Source organism: Rhinoraja longicauda, chromosome 1 (genome assembly GCF_053455715.1).
Source record: "Rhinoraja longicauda isolate Sanriku21f chromosome 1, sRhiLon1.1, whole genome shotgun sequence".
In the NCBI taxonomy this organism is placed as follows: domain Eukaryota; kingdom Metazoa; phylum Chordata; class Chondrichthyes; order Rajiformes; family Arhynchobatidae; genus Rhinoraja; species Rhinoraja longicauda.
The window spans coordinates 69,880,053-69,899,047 of record NC_135953.1 but is presented as its reverse complement, the minus strand read 5'-3'; the positions used below and the strand labels follow the sequence as shown (position 1 = coordinate 69,899,047).

General features: G+C 41.9%; 1 protein-coding gene across 5 annotated transcripts in view; it reads left to right on the top strand.

Moving 5' to 3' along the window:
* nwd2 (NACHT and WD repeat domain containing 2) overlaps positions 1–18,995 on the top strand; it is a 115,457-nt gene that overhangs the window by 52,890 nt on the left and 43,572 nt on the right. For 3 of the 5 annotated variants that reach the window (XR_013547307.1, XR_013547303.1, XM_078400095.1), the window contains exons 2-3: positions 12,004–12,092; positions 14,914–15,030. Coding sequence is in view for 1 of the 5 variants with exons in the window: in XM_078400095.1 (XP_078256221.1) it covers positions 12,004–12,092; positions 14,914–15,030 (206 nt within the window). In the remaining 4 variants the exon portion in view is untranslated. Of the gene's footprint in view, positions 1–10,017; positions 10,045–12,003; positions 12,093–14,913; positions 15,031–18,995 lie in introns of those variants that run through there. The other 2 variants (XR_013547310.1, XR_013547306.1) reach the window with 2 other exon arrangements.

The window sequence follows — 18,995 nt, the reverse complement described above, 5'->3', positions numbered from 1 at the left end:
AGTGTGTGAGGATGCTGCCCTGGTATGAGTATCTGAAGGGGTTGCTCCTCATGTTTTGGCTGCAGGGTGGGATTTCCCTGTCGGTTTGCTCCTGGGCCTGGCCAAGATGGCCATTTGCGAGTACAGGCAGCGGGCGGTCGATGGTCACAACAGAGTTGGCTGCCTACCCCTCTTCTGGGCCTACGTCCGTGATCGCGTGTCCCTGGAGTGGGATCATGCGGTGTCAACGGGGACACTGGGGACCTTCCGTGAACGCTGGTCGCCGCGGGGGGGGGGGGTCGAGACTATTGTAAATAGAGATTGCACCATTGTACTGTAATGATTGATTGATGTATAGTGACCATTGAGTATTTATTTACTTTTTGGCACAATGTATTATGTATTTGTTGAATAAAGTCCTTGGAATGGGAAAGAGAGAGAGTTAGAGAGAGAGATAGAGAGAGAGATAGAGAGAGAGATAGAGAGATAGAGAGAGAGAGAGAGAGAGAGAGAGAGAGAGAGAGAGAGAGAGAGAGAGAGAGAGAGAGAGAGAGAGAGAGAGAGAGAGAGAGAGAGAGAGAGAGAGAGAGAGAGAGAGAGAGGTAGAGAGAGAGGTAGAGAGAGAGGTAGAGAGAGAGATAGAGAGATAGAGAGAGAGATAGAGAGAGATAGAGAGAGATAGAGAGAGAGATAGAGAGACAGAGAGAGAGATAGAGAGAGAGATAGAGAGATAGAGAGAGAGAGAGAGAGAGAGATAGAGAGAGAGATAGAGAGAGAGATAGAGAGAGAGAGAGAGAGAGAGAGAGAGAGAGAGAGAGAGAGAGAGAGAGAGAGAGAGAGAGAGAGAGAGAGAGAGAGAGAGAGAATGAGAGAGAGAGAGAATGAGAGAGAGAGAGAGAGAGAGGAATGAGAGAGAGAGAGAGAGAGAAATGAGAGGAGAGAGAATGAGAGAGAGAGAGAGAGAGAGAGAGAGAGAGAGAGAGAGAGAGAGAGAGAGAGAGAGAGAGAGAGAGAGAGAGAGAGAGAGAGAGAGAGAGAGAGAGAGAATGAGAGAGAATGAGAGAGAGAGAGAGAAATGAGAGTGAGAGATATGATAGTATTTTAAAATCTGGTATATAGGAAATGTCCTAGATTTCTCCATACCATTCTGATTTATTTCTGTCGCTTTAGGTTTTCAAACCAGGCACAGATATGAGCTTTCTCCAGAGATGGTGCCTGGGTGGTATCTCTCAGTGACAGAGCACAGATCGGTACTGCGAACAACTTAATTAAGCAGGAATGGGCTTGTATACACTGGAATTTAGAAGGATGAGGGGGATCTTATTGAAACATATAAGATAATTAGGGGATTGGACACATTAGAGGCAGATAACATGTTCCCAATGTTGGGGGAGTCCAGAACAAGGGGCCACAGTTTGAGAATAAGTGGTAGGCCATTTAGAACGGAGATGAGGAAGAGCTTTTTCAGTCAGAGGGTGGTGAAGGTGTGGAATTCTCTGCCTCAGAAGGCAGTGGAGGCCAGTTCGTTGGATGCTTTCAAGAGAGAGCTGGATAGAGCTCTTAAGGATAGCGGAGTGAGGGGGTATGGGGAGAAGGCAGGAACGGGGTACTGATTGAGAGTGATCAGCCATGATCGCATTGAATGGCGGTGCTGGCTCGAAGGGCTGAATGGCCTACTCCTGCACCTATTGTCTATTGTCTATTATCACATTGGATGGTGGTGCTGGCTCCAAGGGCCGAATGGCCTCCTCCTGCACCTATTGTCTATTGTCTATATATTTGGATAAGAAAGGTGTAGAGGGATATGAGCCAAATGTGGACAGGAGCACTTGTGCAGATGGAGTATTTGCTGCAGGTTGGGCCAAAGAGCATGTTTTCATGTTGTAAAATTCTATTACGATCTGTAACCACTTGCCCTTTAATAGGAATTAGCAATTATTTATTTTACTCTGTCATGATAAATACATTTAATTTTATATTTTTAATTAATTTACACTAACTAAGTGCCAAGAGCAACTAACAATCTGCTGGCAGATCGAAGAACATCTGTAGGGGAAAAGGATTTGTTAAGTATTCTTTTTCCCCACAGATGCTGCCAGACCTGCTGAGTTACTCAAGCAGATTGTTTGTTGTCCACTCCACTTACTTAGTGTAAATAAATTAAATATATAAAATTAAATTATCTGCAATCTCTTGTGTCTCCAAGTAAATAAAGAACATCAAATAAGAATCTCCTATCTCAGGCATAATGTATCACCAAAATTTCACCAAGAAGTTCAATCTGATTTTCCTTTATTGGCTAAAATGGATTTTATTTGATTTTCCATCCAAGGAAATGAGGTCATTTTGTTGTGAGTGCACTCTGCTCTCCTCTTGGTGTTCTGACCAGCAATTACTATAATCAAAGTGATAAAAGACTACCATACCACAAAATCATTGCAATCAATCTTGCTCCTTTTGATCATAATTCTGAATATGTCCTTTCTGGAGATAGGTCTTGATTTAAAATAATGATTTAATGATTATCACAATCTCAATATAAAGAGACCGATAAAGATGAAGGGAAATTTCTGTGCCTGAGGACCGCGGATGCTCAGTCTGAATATATATATATGAACCTGAGGGGTTTATATATATATGAGCTGACAGGATTATCTCTGATCTTATTTATGGAGGAGCAAGCTGAAGGTGCAGTATGACCCATCCCACCTTCAATTTTTGGTTTCCTAAAGGAATGTAGGTCCAAAATAGAAGTAAAATACTATGTTACTTCCCTCGGGCATTGTATCCCATCAGCTCAATGATGTTACACTGTATTCCTAGTTTTGACATTGAGTGTGTAAGAATCTCACCAGGCTAAGATTCAGCCTGCAATATTGGATTAAAGGGTCTATATTTAATAATAATAAATTTTATTTGTCATATGTAGGTTGGCACAGGGTCAACGGTACAATGAAATGTATTTGACAAGACAACGGGTCACCTCAGCAGTAATATTCCAAGGATAAATAAGATTTTAAAAATGACATTAGTAAGGTAAAAAGACAATATTAAAAATAGGTAAAAAAAACAATATTAAAAATAATCAACATATATGATTTGAAATGTGTTTATGAGTTCAGAAGCCTGATGGTAGAAACTGTTCTTAAGTCTGGTGGTACGCGCAGCCATACTCCTGTATCGTCTGCCTGAGGGTAACAAGGAGAACAGCCTGCGTGCTGGGTGGCTGTGGTCCTTGATGATGCTGCGTGCCTTCCCCAGGCACCACCGGTAGAAAATGTCCTGAATGGCCGGGAGACAGTTGCCAGTGATGTGCTGTGCCGTCTTCACCACTCTCTGTAGTGATTTGTGGCTGTGGGCAGAACAGTTCCCGTACCAGACTGTAATGCAGCCTGTCAGCAGGCTCTCGATGGTGCATCTGTAGAAGTTTGTGAGGATGCTGGCGTTCATGCCAAACCTCCTCAGTCTTCTCAGGAAAAAGAGCCGCTGGTGGGCCTTCTTTGTTATTGTGTCCATGTGCAGTGTCCAGGAAAGGACCTCAGTGATGTGCACACCGAGGAACTTAAAGCTGCTGACCCTTTCAACCTCAGCATCACCGATGTGGATGGGGAGGTGTCCACTCCCCTGCTGTCTCCTGTTGTCCACGATCATCTCTTTAGTTTTGTTGACATTGAGAGAGAGGTTATTTTCCTGGCACCAGCTGTTTAGTGCCTTTACCTCCTCTCTGTAGGCCGTCTCATTGTTGTCTGTGATGAGGCCCAAGATGGTCATGTTGTCAGCAAACTTTAAGATGATGTTTGAGCTGTGCTTAGCAGTACAGTCATGCGTGAACAGGGAGTACAGGAGAGGACTGAGCACACAGCCCTGTGGTGTGCCTGTGTTGAGGATCAGTGAGGAAGAGGTGTGGCTGCCAATTCTCACCACCTGGGGCCTGCCCGTCAGAAAATCGAATATCCATCCACAGATGGAGGTCTCCAGTCCAAGATCAAGGAGCTTGGGGATGAGTTTTGAGGGAATAATAGTGTTGAATGCTGAGCTGTAGTCAATAAAGAGCATTGTCACATATGTATTTCTTTTGTCCAGGTGGGTGAGCGCAGTATGTATTGCCATGGCGATGGCATCGTCCGTGGCCCTGTTTGGTCTATATTCAAACTGAAGAGGGTCCAAGATGTCAGGGAGAGAGGAGCAGATGTGAGTTTTGACTAGTCGCTCGAAGCACTTCATGATGACTGATGTCAGTGCGACAGGGCGATAGTCATTTAAACAGGAGGTTACTGGTTTCTTTGGAACAGGAACGATGATGGATGCTTTGAAGGAGGTGGGAACCACAGAGAGAGGTTGAAGATGTTGGTGAACACCTCTGCCAGTTGATCAGCACACGCTCTGAGGGCCCACCCTGAAATACCATCCGGCCCTGGAGCTTTGTGGTCGTTGACCTTTTTGAAGGACCGCCTCACGTCTGCCGTTTGTAAGGACAGTGTGGTAGTTCCCCTGCACACCTGTGGACTCATGGTGGGCGCTGTGTTGTCTGCATCGAACCGGGCGTAAAAGGTGTTAAGCTCATCCGAGAGTGATGCGGTAGGCTGAACAGTGCTCCTGTTTTGCAGGGAGTAATGAGAATGGAATAGCAACCAGATATCTTAAGAAATGTAAATTCAAAATCTGTGTTACTCTTCAATAGATAGATACCTTGTGCATTTATTTGCTTAATTTTTGCCATTAATACTTATTTTCTTCTGACATTATAAAAATATGAATCTGACAGAAAGAGGAACTCTTAAAAGGGAAGCCTTGCTCAAAAGAATAGTTCAGCAGCAGTGAATGAGAGGAATGATGTTTTCCAAAGATAGTTAAGGAGCAGCATGACAAGAGGAACTGTTACCACAAGCACATCGAAGTGAACGACAATAGAAACAGATGGAGTGAAAAAAGTGAGGATGAAATGCAAGTGAGGAGAACACACAGAAAACTGATGACAATTTATCCTTGTCTTTACTTTTATTTATAATATCTTGCTATCCACTTTGCTGTTGTAAAACTGTAAATTTCCCCGGTGTGGGACGAATAAAGGAATATATTAGAATATATTAACAGTATTTGAGAATAGAATGTTGAGAAGTAAATTTTGGTGATAACAAGAATGAGAAAAGCAATGAGAGGCATTATAAGAGAAACAGATCACCATATATGGACACTAAAATGAATTATCTGAGTAGAACAGTTTCTTGAAGTGGTGGGGAGTAAATGTGTGTAGGCTTTATGCCAAGGTAGAAGAACAAGAAAAGGCTCTACATGCTGGAGTAACTCAGTAGGTCAGGCAGCATCTCTGGAAAATATGGATAGGTCATGAGCCTGTAGAAGAGCCCTGATCCGAAACATCACTTATCCATGTTTAGCAGAGATGCTGCCTGACCTACTGAGTTACTCCAGCACTTGGTGTCTTTTTCTGTAAACCAGCATCTGCAGCTCTTGTTTCTCTAGAATAAGAAAATAGTCTGAGCAGGTCTTGATTATTTATGTGGAGATGATCAAGAGCTTCAAGTTCCTATCACCAATAACTTGTTCTGGACCAATCCACATTGAAGCTATGACCAAGGAAGCACATTGACACCTATACTTCCAAAGAAAACTGAGGAAGGTGAGCATATCTCCAACAACTCTTCTGAATATCTACAGATGTACCGCAGAAAGCATCCTACGCATTACAGCTTGGTTTGCCAACAGCTCTACCCAAGACCACAAGAAATTGCATAGAGTTATAGATGAATTATAGATGAACCCCAGTCCATCATTCAAATCAGTCTCTCCACTACCCATTCCATCTCCACTTTGCACTGCCTTGGGAAAGCAGCCATCATAATCAAGAACAGTTTACACCCCAGTCATGTCCTCTTCCCTCCTGACAGAATGAGGATGCAAAAGCTTGAAAGAACATACCACCAAATTCAGGAACAGCTTCCTCCATGCTGTTATCAGACTACTGACAGTCTTCTCATAAACTGAGAGTGTAATCTTGTTTTCCCAACCTATCTCATTGCAGCTTTCACACTTTTTTTAAATCTGAAATTTTGCTCTAGCTGTAATGTTATAATATTATGCATATTCTGCACTGCATCTCGGCTCACGTGCCAATATCAATACCGTACATTCTTATCATATGGATCATCTGCAGCAACACAGTATTCCAATCAGGAAACCATTCCCTACTTGAAGTAGGTTTACAGAAGAATGGACTTAATCATATAAGTTGTGCCTACAATTCTGAGATACCTCTCATGTTGTGAGCAGTTAACGGAATAAATGTAACAATGTGTGTTTATCACAATTTGCAAACTGTCCAATATACAGAGAGAAAGGTTAAGTTCTACACCCGCATTTACTGAAGGAATGCCATTGAGCAGGACATAGAAACATACAAAATAGGTGCAGGAGTAGGTCATTCGGCCCTTTGAACCAGTACTACCATTCAATATGATAATTCCATCCCCATTCCCTATGTCCTGCTTTCACACCTTACACTTCTTCATCTTTGAATCTGCCTTTCCTCTGACATCAGTCTGAAGAAGGGTCTCGACCCGAAACATCACACATTCTTTCTCTCCAGAGATGCTGCCTGTCCCACTGAGTTACTCCAGCATTTTGTGTCTATCATCAGTTAATGAATATCTGCAAAATTTTCAATCCAAAAGCAAAAACACCTGAAGATGCTGGAAATCTGAAATATAAACAGAATATTCTGAAAATACCCAATGGGTCAGATGATATCTGCAGATAGTAAAACAAAGTTGATGTTTCAGGTCAAAGGCCCTGCATTCGGAGAAAAGATCAATGACATGTAAAGTTGACTCGTGTATTATCATCATTTTCTGACTTTAGATCCAATTACTCCCTTCAATTTACTGAAATTGTGTGTGAAATGGACTTAATTTTTTTTGGCTATCTGTCTAATTTTTTTTCTATATTTATGTAGCACTGTAATGTAGTAAGGAAGTAGGCTGATATATAGATTGATTGAATGTGTCAGACACAAATTAAATCCAATTTAAATCAATGGACATAAAAGGAAATAAATGCACAATGGAAGATAGTTGTGATTATCAGATGAGCGTTTCATGAACCTATGAAGAGCGTTGGTCGGCACTGGGCCTGGACTCGCTGGCGTTTAGAAGACTGGGCGGGGGGACGTCATTGAAACAGAATAGTGAAAGGCTTGGATAGAGTGGATGGAGAGATAATGTTTCCATTGGTGGGAGAGTCTGGGACTAGAGCTCATCGCCTCAGAATTAAAGGACGTTCTTTTAGGAAAGAGATGAGGAGAAATTTGTTTAGTCGGTGGGTGGTGAATCTGTGGAATTCTTTGCCACAGACGGTTGTGGAGGCCAAGTCAATGGATATTTTTTAAGGCAGAGATAGATATATTCTTAATTAGTACAGGTGTCAGAGGTTACGGGGAGAAGGCAGGAGAATGGGGTTAGGAGGGAGAGATAGATCGGTCATGATTGAATGACATAGATTTGATGGCCGAATGGCCTAATTCTACTCCTATCCCTTATGACCTTAATAAGAATGAATCTAATCACCTGCATGCTCTGCCATTTCAATCACTGTTTCCTTCTCTCAAATTCTGGGGTCACTAATGTTTAGTTTAGTTTATTGTCACGTGTACCAAGGTACAGTGAAAATATTTTTTAGCATGCTATCCAGTCAGCGAAAAGACTAAACATGATTAACTTTAAGCTGTCCATGGTGTACAGATGCAGGATAAAGGGAATGAAGTTTAGTACAGGATAAAGTCCAGTAAAGTCTGATTAAAGTTAATCTGAGGGTCTCCAATGAAGTAGATGATAGGTAAAGACTGCTCTCTAGTTGGTAACAGAATGTTTCAGTTACCTGTTAAGAGCTGGGAAGAAATAGGCCCCAAATTTGGTCTGCGTTTTCATACTTCTGTAGCTCTTGCCTTTTAGGAGAGAGGAGAAGAGGGAGTGTCCAGGGTGAGAGATCCTGGATTATGCTGGTGGCCTTGCTAAGGCAGAGTGAAGTGTAGATGGAGTCAATGGAAGGGAGGTTGGTTGGCATGATGGTCTGGGCTGTATTTACAATTTTCTGCTATTTCTTGTGGTCTTGGATGGAGCTGTTCCCAAACCATGCTGTGATACATCCCAATAATGATCAATCACATAAAAACGTGGCTCAAAACCAGGTGGGAGTCTTGGAATCCTGAGATGAGTTACTTACCTTTTCAGAAATGTCTTTCAATCACCCCTATACATTAATGATTTTCTCTGATGCTCCATTGTCTTTTTGAAACAGATAAAATCATTCAGGGGCAAGGCAGGGTAGATGCCAAGATCTTTCCACTTATGGGAGAATCTCAAATGAGAGGAACGAGTAACAATATTTAAACCTAAAGTACATCGGAACTTCTCCAGAGATGGATGAATCTCCGGAGCTCTCTGCCCTGAAGGGATGTGGAGCAAGATTATTGAGAGTATTTAAAGAGAAAGGAGATTTTTTTTTGGATAGATTAGGGAGTTGAGGGCAAGGCCTGGGGAACTGGACAGGAGATAACACCTGGGGCAGATCACCCGTTATCTTCGTTAATGGCAGAGTGGGCTTGAGGGGTTAAGTGATCCAATTCTGCTCTTGTTTTCTTATGTAACCATAGGAAATATTGTCTTGAAATTTATTTACCCAAGTTATTCTGACACACCTCCTAAACTCACAATGTCTCCTTGCAAGGGGGACAAGTGAAGCAGACATGTGAGTTGAGTTTAGTTTATTGTCATGTGTACCGAGGTACAGTGAAAAGCCTTTTTTGCGCGCTGATCAGTCAGCGGAAAGACAATGCTTGATTAGAAACGAGCCATGCACAGTGTACAGATACATGATAGAGGAAGTAATGTGAATAATGTTTGGTGCAAAATAAAGCCAGTAAAGTCCGATCAAAGATAGTCCGAGGTTCAATAGTTCAAGACTGCTCTCTAGTTGTTGGTAGGATGGGTCAGTTGCCCAATAACAGTTAGGAAGAAACTGTCCCTAAATCTGAAGGTGCACGTTTTTACACTTCTATAACTTTGCCCGATGAGAGAAGGGAGAAGAGAGCGTGACCAGAGTGCGACTCGTCCTTGATTCTGCTGCTGGCCTTGCCGAGGCAGCGTGAGGTATAAATGGAGTCAATGGAAGGGAGGTTAGTTTGTGTGATGGTCTAGGCTGCATCAACAATTTGCTGCAATTTCTTGCGGTGTTAGATGGAGCTGTTCCCAAACCAAGCTGTGATACATCCTGATAAAATGCTTTCTACGGTGCATCTGTAAAGGTTGGTGAGAGTTGTAGGGGGACATGATGAACTTCCTAAGCCTTCTAAGGAAGTAGAGGCATTGGTGTGCTTTCTTGGTCATTGCTTCAATATGGGTGGTCCAGGAGAAGTTGTTGATAATATTGACTCCTAGGAATTTGAAGTTTTCAACCATCTTTACTTAGTCGCTATCGATGTGTGTACCACTTCGCTTCCAGAAGTAGATCACTATCTCCTTTGTCTTGCTAACATTGAGAGAAAGGTTGTTGTCTCAACACCAGGACACAAGGTTCTTGATCTCCTTCCTGTACTCCGTCTCATCATTATTTGATATCCAGCGCACAATAGTGGTGTCGTCTGCAAATTTGAAAATTGGATTAGATTTGTATATGGCTGCACAGTCATGGCTGCACAGTCATGGTACACCCAATTAGACTTGATGCAGTGTAGTGTCAGAGAACTATTTATTTCAGAAGGAATACACAGTGTGTGGACCAAGAAACTATGCATAATATAAATAGTTTTTTTAGAATCATTTATATATATTTTAATTTGTTTTTAAATGATTTAAATATTAGAGAAACCTTTGACAGAGCCAAGGCTAAATGCTTGTCTTTGCCTCCTGTCAAACTCCACCAGGAGCATTCCCAGGTCAATGCTGTCAATTCCAGTCAAGTCAATGCTGAGACCTGGGTGTGGTGGGACAACGATATTGGACCTCCACTTTCAGATAAAGTGAGGGCAGGGGACCTTGAAGGGGCCAACATAAGGTAAATCTGACCGGTTAGAAAGCAGAGCGTTTTACTTTCAGGCTTAACTGTATGTGAGAAATCTTCAACCTAATTAGTTGCTCATCCTACTTGATGATATCACTATTGCTGGGGCCTCAGATCCCCAATAGAAGATGTGTGGGAATAAAGTTTTGATTTGAGTACAGGAGTAAAGAAAGAGGTCCTGATTTGATTTATGATTTGAGTATAGGAGTAAAGAGGTACTGATTTTAGTATAGGAGTAAAGAGGTCCTTCTGCAGATGTACAGGGCCCTGGTGAGACCACATCTGGAGTATTGTGGGCAGTTTTGGTCTCCTAATTTGAGGAAAGACATCCTTGCTATTGAGGCAGTGCAGCGTACTTTCACAAGGTTAATCCCCGGTCATGGCAGGACTGACATATGAGGAAAGATAGGAGAGACTGGGCTTGTATTCACTGGAATTTAGAAGGATGAGAGGGGATCATACAGAAACGTATAAAATTATAAAAGGACTGGACAAGCTAGATGCAGGAAAAATGTTCCCAATGTTGGGGGAGTCCAGAACCAGGTGCCACAGTCTAAGAATAAAGGGGAGGCCATTTAAAACTGTGAGAAGAAACTTTTTCACCCAGAGAGTTGTGAATTTGAGGAATTCTCTGCCACAGAAGGCAGTGGAGACCAAATCCCTGGATGAATTTAAAAGAGGGTTAGATAGAGCTCTGGGGGCTAGCGGAATCAAGGGATATAGGGAGAAGGCAGGCACAGGCTACTGATTGTGGATGATCAGCCATGATCACAATGAATGGCGGTGCTGGCTCAAAGGGCCAAATGGCCTCCTCCTGCACCTATTTTTAAAATCTTTTAAATGAGACAAGGAAAAATCAAAAGCCACACATATGAGCCACACATATGAGCCACACATATGAGCCACACATATGAGCCACACATATGAGCCACACATATGAGCCTCACGATCAACTGTGAATATCATCCCTTCCCTGTTGGTTGGAACAAAATGCATCTCCCTCAATATTGCTAATAAAAGTATGACCTGATTTTTTTAGCATGGAAACAAGATTCTAGTCAGAGAATGATTAAAGCAACATAATGTTATAATCCAGACTGAAGGACAATTGATGAGTTTTGTTGTAGGTGCAAAAATTGTGGAAACTTGTTGGATTGTGCTCTAGCATTGAAACAAACAACAACTTTTTATTAATGACAAGAGGTTCTAGGAACTTTATGGAAGTTGTATACTATGTCCATTCACTGCAAACTTGTTTTGGAAGCTGTGAAAAAAAAGTCCATGAATAAACTGTTGCAGCCTTGATGTGTAGCACCTGTAAAAGTGGGTACATCTGAAATATGACTGCTCTGAATTCAAAATATGTTTGTATAGTTGCATAAGTTGATGCTATAATGTCAGCCTGACAAAGTCAATGCAGAATTTATAGTTTTACCTACAATTTTTTTTAGATTAGTTTAGAGATACAGCGTGAAAACAGGCCCTTCAGCCCACCGAGTCCATGCCGACCAACGTTCACGAGTTCCATGTTATCTCAGTTTCGCATTCTACACACTAGGGACAATTTACAGAAGCCAATCAATCTACAAACCTGCACGTCTATGGAACATGGGAGGAAACTGGAGAATGTTGGAATCACGGGGAGAACGTACAGACTCTGTACACACAGCACCCGTAGTCAGGATCGAACCTGGGCCTCTGGTACTGCAAGGCAGCAACTCTACCACTGCCCAGACCTTTTTTTTCTTTATATAATGAGATAAAACTCTCTTAGGAAATTTCTGCTGGAGGTGCCTTTTCATACTGATATTTGAATAAATACAAGTCATGCACTTATTCTAAAGTTTAGTTTTACTGATTGTTAAATGTAATTGGCTCTTCCAGTTTTCAATGTGAAGCTGCATGTTGTCTTGGTCACATAGTTTTATTATTTTAACGCATGTTTCCTCACAGACACGGAAGCAGAACGGAAGTCGCTGAAGGAGCACGTGTACCCTAAGCTGCGGGAATTCTGCAGGGAAAACTATGGGCTTGAATTCCAGGTAACTGACAGAACATGAGCAGGATGCGCGATGAGCACGTGATCAGCAATAGTTGCAGTTTTAATTGAATGCCTCGCTTGTAATCTTTCCTCTGACTGGTTAGCTTGCAACAAAAGCTTTTCACCGTACCCTCGGTACACGTGACAATAAACCAAATTTAAACTCAAATTCTTAGCTGAAGATGATAGTTATCCTGTTCAATTCCCTGCCTTAAAACAGCAGAGATTCTTCATTCACTGTGAGTGTTTTGGGACATCCTGTGATGATGGAAGCCATATGGTGCTGTTCATTCTATGTGTACCACTACCTACATACAGATGTATGGAAATGGCTGTGATGCCCAGATATCTCTGTAAAAGGGTGAAAGGACCACTTATCCTCATGTGAAGCTTGGTTCTTCTTTCACTGCTTATGCATATGTTGCTTTAATATGGAAATATTTAACATATAGAACAAATCAATCCAGTTCTAGAACAATCTACATCAGTTACAAAGTATTTGGAAAAAAGAATGCGGCTTAAAGTTTTCAAACCTCGTCATTCTGAACTTGTTTCTGTGCAGGATGACCAGGTAAACACTATTTTTCTTTGAGCAGTTGTTACAACAAATAAAATAATGTTTGCTTTGAGATGTATGAAACCAGGTACATTATTTTTGCATCCACAGTAATATTTGGAATTATAAGTGTTTGTTTTCAGGGGCTGGGTGGTGGGAAGGCAAAGCAGATTATCCATCCATCCCATCTGATTGAATGTTATTTTTATCAACTCCTAGACCTTTTCAGGCATTATCTGAATCTTCAATTCCCACTCCCTTTCCATCACTTATTACATTGGTGCTCTGCCTTTCTGTAGATCACTACGTGTCTTGTCCCACACAGAGTACTGAAACAAAATAAATGTATCCTTGTTTTTGCCACAGGTTAGTCCAAGATGAAAGTAGCTGTTTCCTGGGTTCCTCTTAACTTTAATCCTCTTGCTCTCATGAAAGTTCAGAGGTGCTGCCTCTACAGAGAGCCTGAAACAGCTTCTTTTCTTTTTATCTGTTAATGTGCATCGCATGGAAAGCAAATTGGGCATCAGTGTGGAAAACAATTTTCATCGCAGTATGTTCACTCATTAAACTCATACCGTCATTAAATGTGCACTTCTATAATGATGTGTGAAGTAGGGTTTAAATTTCACAGTAGCTTGGGCACATTGAACTGGAGCACCACGTACTGTGTTGCTATTCCCGTTCAGTTCACAAAACAGCTTTTAATACTGCTGATTCCAAGTGTGACTTACACTTCTCCAGCTGGTTTCATGGTCTTTAATGTGGCATCTTGAAGGATCAATACTGGTATTAGAAAGGCAGAAGGAAGAACTAATAGGTGTCTGTGAATTGCAGTGTTTAATTTCCTACTGCCATCGGAAGCTCCATATCCTTTTCATTCAATCTTCACTGTTTCCGCAACCCTTCCTAGCTCCTTGTCAGCTGGCAGCAATGCCAGATATTTAAACCAAATACCAGAAAGTGAGATATTGATATTTCTTTTCCTTAGTTTAGTTTAGAGATATAGCATGGAAACAGGCCCTTCGGCCCACCAAGTCTGCACCGACCAGCGATCCCCCCACACTAACACTATCCTACACACACTAGGGACAATTTACAATGTTACCAAGCCAATGAACCTACAAACCTGTACTCCTTTGGAATGTGGGAGGAAACCAGAGCATCCGGAGAAAACCCACACAGGTCACGGGGGAACATACAAACCCCATACAGACAGCACCCGTAGTCAAGATCGAACCAGGGTCCCTAGCACTATAAGGCAGTAACTCTACGACTATGCTACCCCTACGAAATTCATCCAGCTTCATCTTTAACCCCTAAAATCTGGAATTTTAGTGCAGAATAATATACTTGCATTTTTGAGCACAGGGAGGAAATTTATTACACAATTGTAATACTTTTGTGTAATTCTCACTTAACTATGATCACAGTAAGTGAACTACAATATTGAGATTCTACTAATGGATGCGCACACCAGCAACTTAAGCGTCTCTCCATCAGCTCACAGGATTGTAATTTTTCTACTCGGTACCTGGCACATTGTGCTGTTGCAAAAATTGGTCATTTTAAACAACTCAAAGGGTTTCAATTCGTAACTTGGAATTAAGAGCCTAGTGCAAAGATAGACGAGAAGTTTTATATTGCAGAGAGCAATTTGTAGAAGATAGAAATTTTATTGAAAGAATATAACTGAACAGAAAAGTTCAGTTATTTTATTCCTTACAATTTGTTTCCTCTGTTCATCTTGGTGCTCTTACCCTGTCGTCTCTGCAACTGTATCCTCACGGCATTCTCTATGCCCCAATGGAAATCATTTGTTTGCATACTTGTAAGCAAATAATGTCACAATTTGAATTATGCATTACATCAACCGGTTCTCTCTGTGGATCTCTGTTATTATGTCTGCTGGTATTTAGAAGATGAATTTGAGGAATCAGGTTTGTGAAATAGCAAGTTCAGAGCCTTTAGTTACAATAGACAATAGACAATAGGTGCAGGAGGAGGCCATTCGGCCCTTCGAGCCAGCACCGCCATTCAATGTGATCATGGCTGATCATTCTCAATCAGTACCCCGTTCCTGCTTTCTCCCCATACCCCCTGACTCCGCTATCCTTAAGAGCTCTATCTAGCTCTCTCTTGAATGTATACCAGTCTCTATATCCCCATTAATCTTTTCTTGTTGCAATTGTTTTCTCTCTTGTTCAGACATTTAACATAAATATTCCAGAAGTCTTGGATGATTACTATTCATACTTCAAAATTGCAGGTAATAGACGTTTACTGGGGACTGGATCCAGAAGAATGGGATAACCCCGAACTCCATAGAATTCGGATGAGGCTTTTAGAAGATTGCCTGAAAACATCTGCCGGTCCATGTTTTGTTGTGGGTATATAACTATTTGCATTTAACACAAAAAAAAACCAAAAGTTTTGTTTCATGAATTAAAAGTTTTCCAGTGATTGCACTTAATCTTCTCTCCCCAGACTATCTTACAGCATCTATGAGCTTGGAGCATGTGATAGACCAGTCTAGAGAGAGTAGTTAAAACAATGAAGTAAAGAATAGAAAAGGAAGAAAATGTTTGCGATGAATTTCCAAAGCTCAGTGGGAGAATCAGATGTGATTCACATGATATTATTAGCAATCTTGTTTTCCCTCTGTTGAACTTGACCTTTCTGAAGTTAAATTTCAATCTCCAATTTGACAGCCGAAGCACAAACCAAAGTCATAAAATTTGGTACCAGCAGGATCACATCTGCAGAAGACCAATTGGAAATCTGCAAGTGGATTAACAGCACATGAAAAATTGTTAACAGTTCATCTATGAATTTCCAGTAACCCAACTGCCTGATGTCTGGTCTATCTCTGGTTTAATATATTGTCTAGGTCATTCAATGATTCAATGATACTTTATTGTCACATGTACCTAGGTACAGTGAAATGCTTTGTTTTACATACAACCCGGTAAAATCGTACAGCAGACCTCACCAAGGTAGTCCACAAATGTCGCCCCATGGCTGGTGCCGATAAAGTTACAAAAGTTCACCGAACAATCCTTTCTTCTGCCTGCTGCCACACGTGACAGCATCCCCCCTCCCCCCCAACCCCTCCGCTCCTCCCCGAGTCCCCCTTTGATCTTGATGGCCCCCCACCAGGTACCCCTTTTGTCCTCGATGCTCCACCTCACTCTTGACACTCTATCATGCTCCCGGGTCTCTCCTCACTTTCAGTGGTGAGGATCCCTTTGAAACCGGTAGTTCGGGGCCAAGGTCGGAGTCCGTGGTGGGCAAGCAGGACCTACCGGTGTGCCCTCTATCGTCGGTCTGTGGTGGCTTGCCGGGCCTGCTTGCCGGGACACTCCCAGCGCCTGAGATAACAAACCATTTTATTCAATAAATGTTATTGCACTTTGCACTCTATTAGCCAGAAACCCCTTGAGCCGATTGCCTTTGCTCACAATTTCTTCCGAAGTTGATAGTTCAATGAGCAGGGAGAATCCCACATGGAATCGCCAGTCCCATAGGCCGAAGGTGAAGATGGGCAGTGACTGGAACATGACAGGATGGTACAGAGTGGGCATTGAGAATATGAACCATGGGGATACAGAGGCATAGACATCCAAACAAATCTTCCAGCTTCATTTGGAGATTAGTCTGCCATCCCAGGAGACACTAGACAACTGTGGATGTTTGACAATATTAAGTTATTAAAAAGACAAATATGACAGCTTTTTATATTCATTAATTCCTTCCACACGTGTTTACTAAAATTAATTTCCTCATCGCGTTAAAGGTAATTAGAATGAAATTGCAAGAGCTGCAGGCCTGGCAGATGCATCCTCTTGGCAGGCTACGAGCATGTTTCATCTCTATTTTCCAGACAGATCTGGATCAGGTTCTTACAATTCTTGAAGTTTTCTCCCTTTCAACAAACTCACAATTGCCTGCACGTAGCACGACCCCTTCTCCACCATTGTAACATTCTCAGGCAGGGAACAGAAAACACTTCATTAACTGATGGTCAGCAAAGGAAGCGAATAGATTGGCAAGTCCGACAGGCTGAGAACTTTGGGAATCTGATCCAAATGCATAGTGCTGCTTCTGAGGCAGGATGTGAAACTTCATCCATCAAGCATTAGTGACAGGCTTTTCATGTGACACTCTTTATTCTTGCTGGTAGTTACTCAGAATGCAAACTCAAGCAAATAATGTAGATTTGGAAAATCAAAAACCGCTAATGCTGGGACACTCAAGCCAGACGATAACCATGGAAAGAGTAACAGAGCTAGTGTTTCAGGCTGAAGACGCTTTGTGAGAACCATGGATAGAGAGAAAACTAGTTGTTTTTAAAGTGCAGAGAGGGTAGGGGAGGGATTGATAGAAATTAGGTCAGATAAGCTATCTATGAGGCCATGGATTCAAAGGGTTAATAGGAGAGAGAGAGAGAGAGAGAGAGAGAGAGAGAGAGAGAGAGAGAGAGAGAGAGAGAGAGAGAGAGAGAGAGAGAGAGAGAGAGAGAGAGAGAGAGAGAGAGAGAGAGAGAGAGAGAGAGAGAGAGAGAGAGAGAGAGAGAGAGAGAGAGAGAGAGAGAAAGAGAGAAAAAAAGAAAGAAAAAAAAAAAAAAAGCTATGAAATGCGAGCAGCTAGAGACTGAGAACACCAAGAAAATATGTGGAACTGTGGGATGTGCCCAGAAGATCAGGCAATGTGAATTAGGGCTGAAATTAGACTCAATGTCACAGATATATCAGCCAGATCTTATAATACAGAGTAGGAGTTATCTGCAATTGTAAATGCAAGACTGGATGCCAGCTACAATATGCCCAGCCAAATGCCCTCATTGACCCATTGAACATAAGACCTCACTTACAGTTTAACTCCTATAGCAGATGTTACTTCTCTATCCATTCCTCTCCCATCTTCTCTGCAGCTTAAAACCAACTTGTTTTCTCTGTCCCAGTTCCAAAGAAGTGTTTGCAAACTGAAATATTAACTCTACCCCTGCTTCCCTGCACTAACTGACCTGCTGAATGTTTCCAGCATGCTTTTATTTCTTATCTATTTGTCTGGTTATGTTTACATTATGTGAAAGAGCACATGTTCACATACTTTGGCCCCTTGAATTTAAGATCTCCAGAATCAAAGGAAGAATACTGATGTAAATCTGCCTACCAGAACAAAACCATTGTGGTTGAAATGTTCTTTCTCACTTAAAGAGGTGCATTAGTTTAGAGATACAGCGTGGAAACAGGCTCTTCGGCCCACAGAGTCCGTGCCAACCAGTGATCACCCTGTACACTAGCATTATCCAACACACTAGGGCCAATTAAAAATTTTGCCAAAGCCAATTAACTTAAAAACACGCACATCTTTGGAGTGTGGGAGGAAATCAGAGCACTTGGAGTAAACCCACGCAGTCACAGGGAGAATGTACAAACTCCGCACAGATAGCACCTGTAGTCAGGCTCGAACCTGGGTCTTTGGCTCTGTAAGGCAATAACTCTATGGTTGTGCCACTATGCCGCCCTATAATGAACATTGGAAACACACTGTGTCGTCCACCTGCACCAATTTATATTGGTGCAGCTGGGATATACTATTCATTTGTGACCCTCGTTCAGATGTGTATGTGCATGCTATATTTCAACTCGTTTGTTACTGTGCATTTTGCTTTCATTAGTGCTGCAGTACCTCACAGCTGCCAAATGATTCACACACTAATTGACATCAGATTTCCAGTCCTTAAAGAACACCTGCCTACTAAGCCACTGTAATGCAGTAAGCATCTGGGGAATGATGCAATGAGGTAGTAAAAGAAGAGGCAATATACAGAAGAGACTGTGCCTATCGTTTCTTGGGCATAGACCCTGATATTCTTGTGAAATAGCTGAAGAAGAGGAGATATATGGTGTGCACCAGGGTGCCCAAGAGATCTTCAGAGAAGAGGTAGAATGTAAATTGGAGGAAGTTCATCAACCATTTGTGAGATTTACCAGATCTGGCTTTTGGAAGTAACTGTGATCTCACTGTCTTTGCTGATGTGGGCATTCCGACCTTTATCACTGTAGCTGATAAACTATAACACTGAGCGGCAAGACTTATGCAACTCACAGCTCGTACTTTGCAAACGAGTACCCAATAGCAAGCCGATCGTAGCAGCTAAGTTCATTTGTGTCATTTCATGCTCATAACCTCAGCATTTCCCATAACTGACTGCTCAAATTACACACTCAGCCACAACAACCAGACTCTGGAAATCTTAACAAACACTGATATATTTCCCCCTTATATTGAATGAACAAGGGCTGCATGGAAAAATCTTGGAGCGATAGACAATTAAGCCTAACA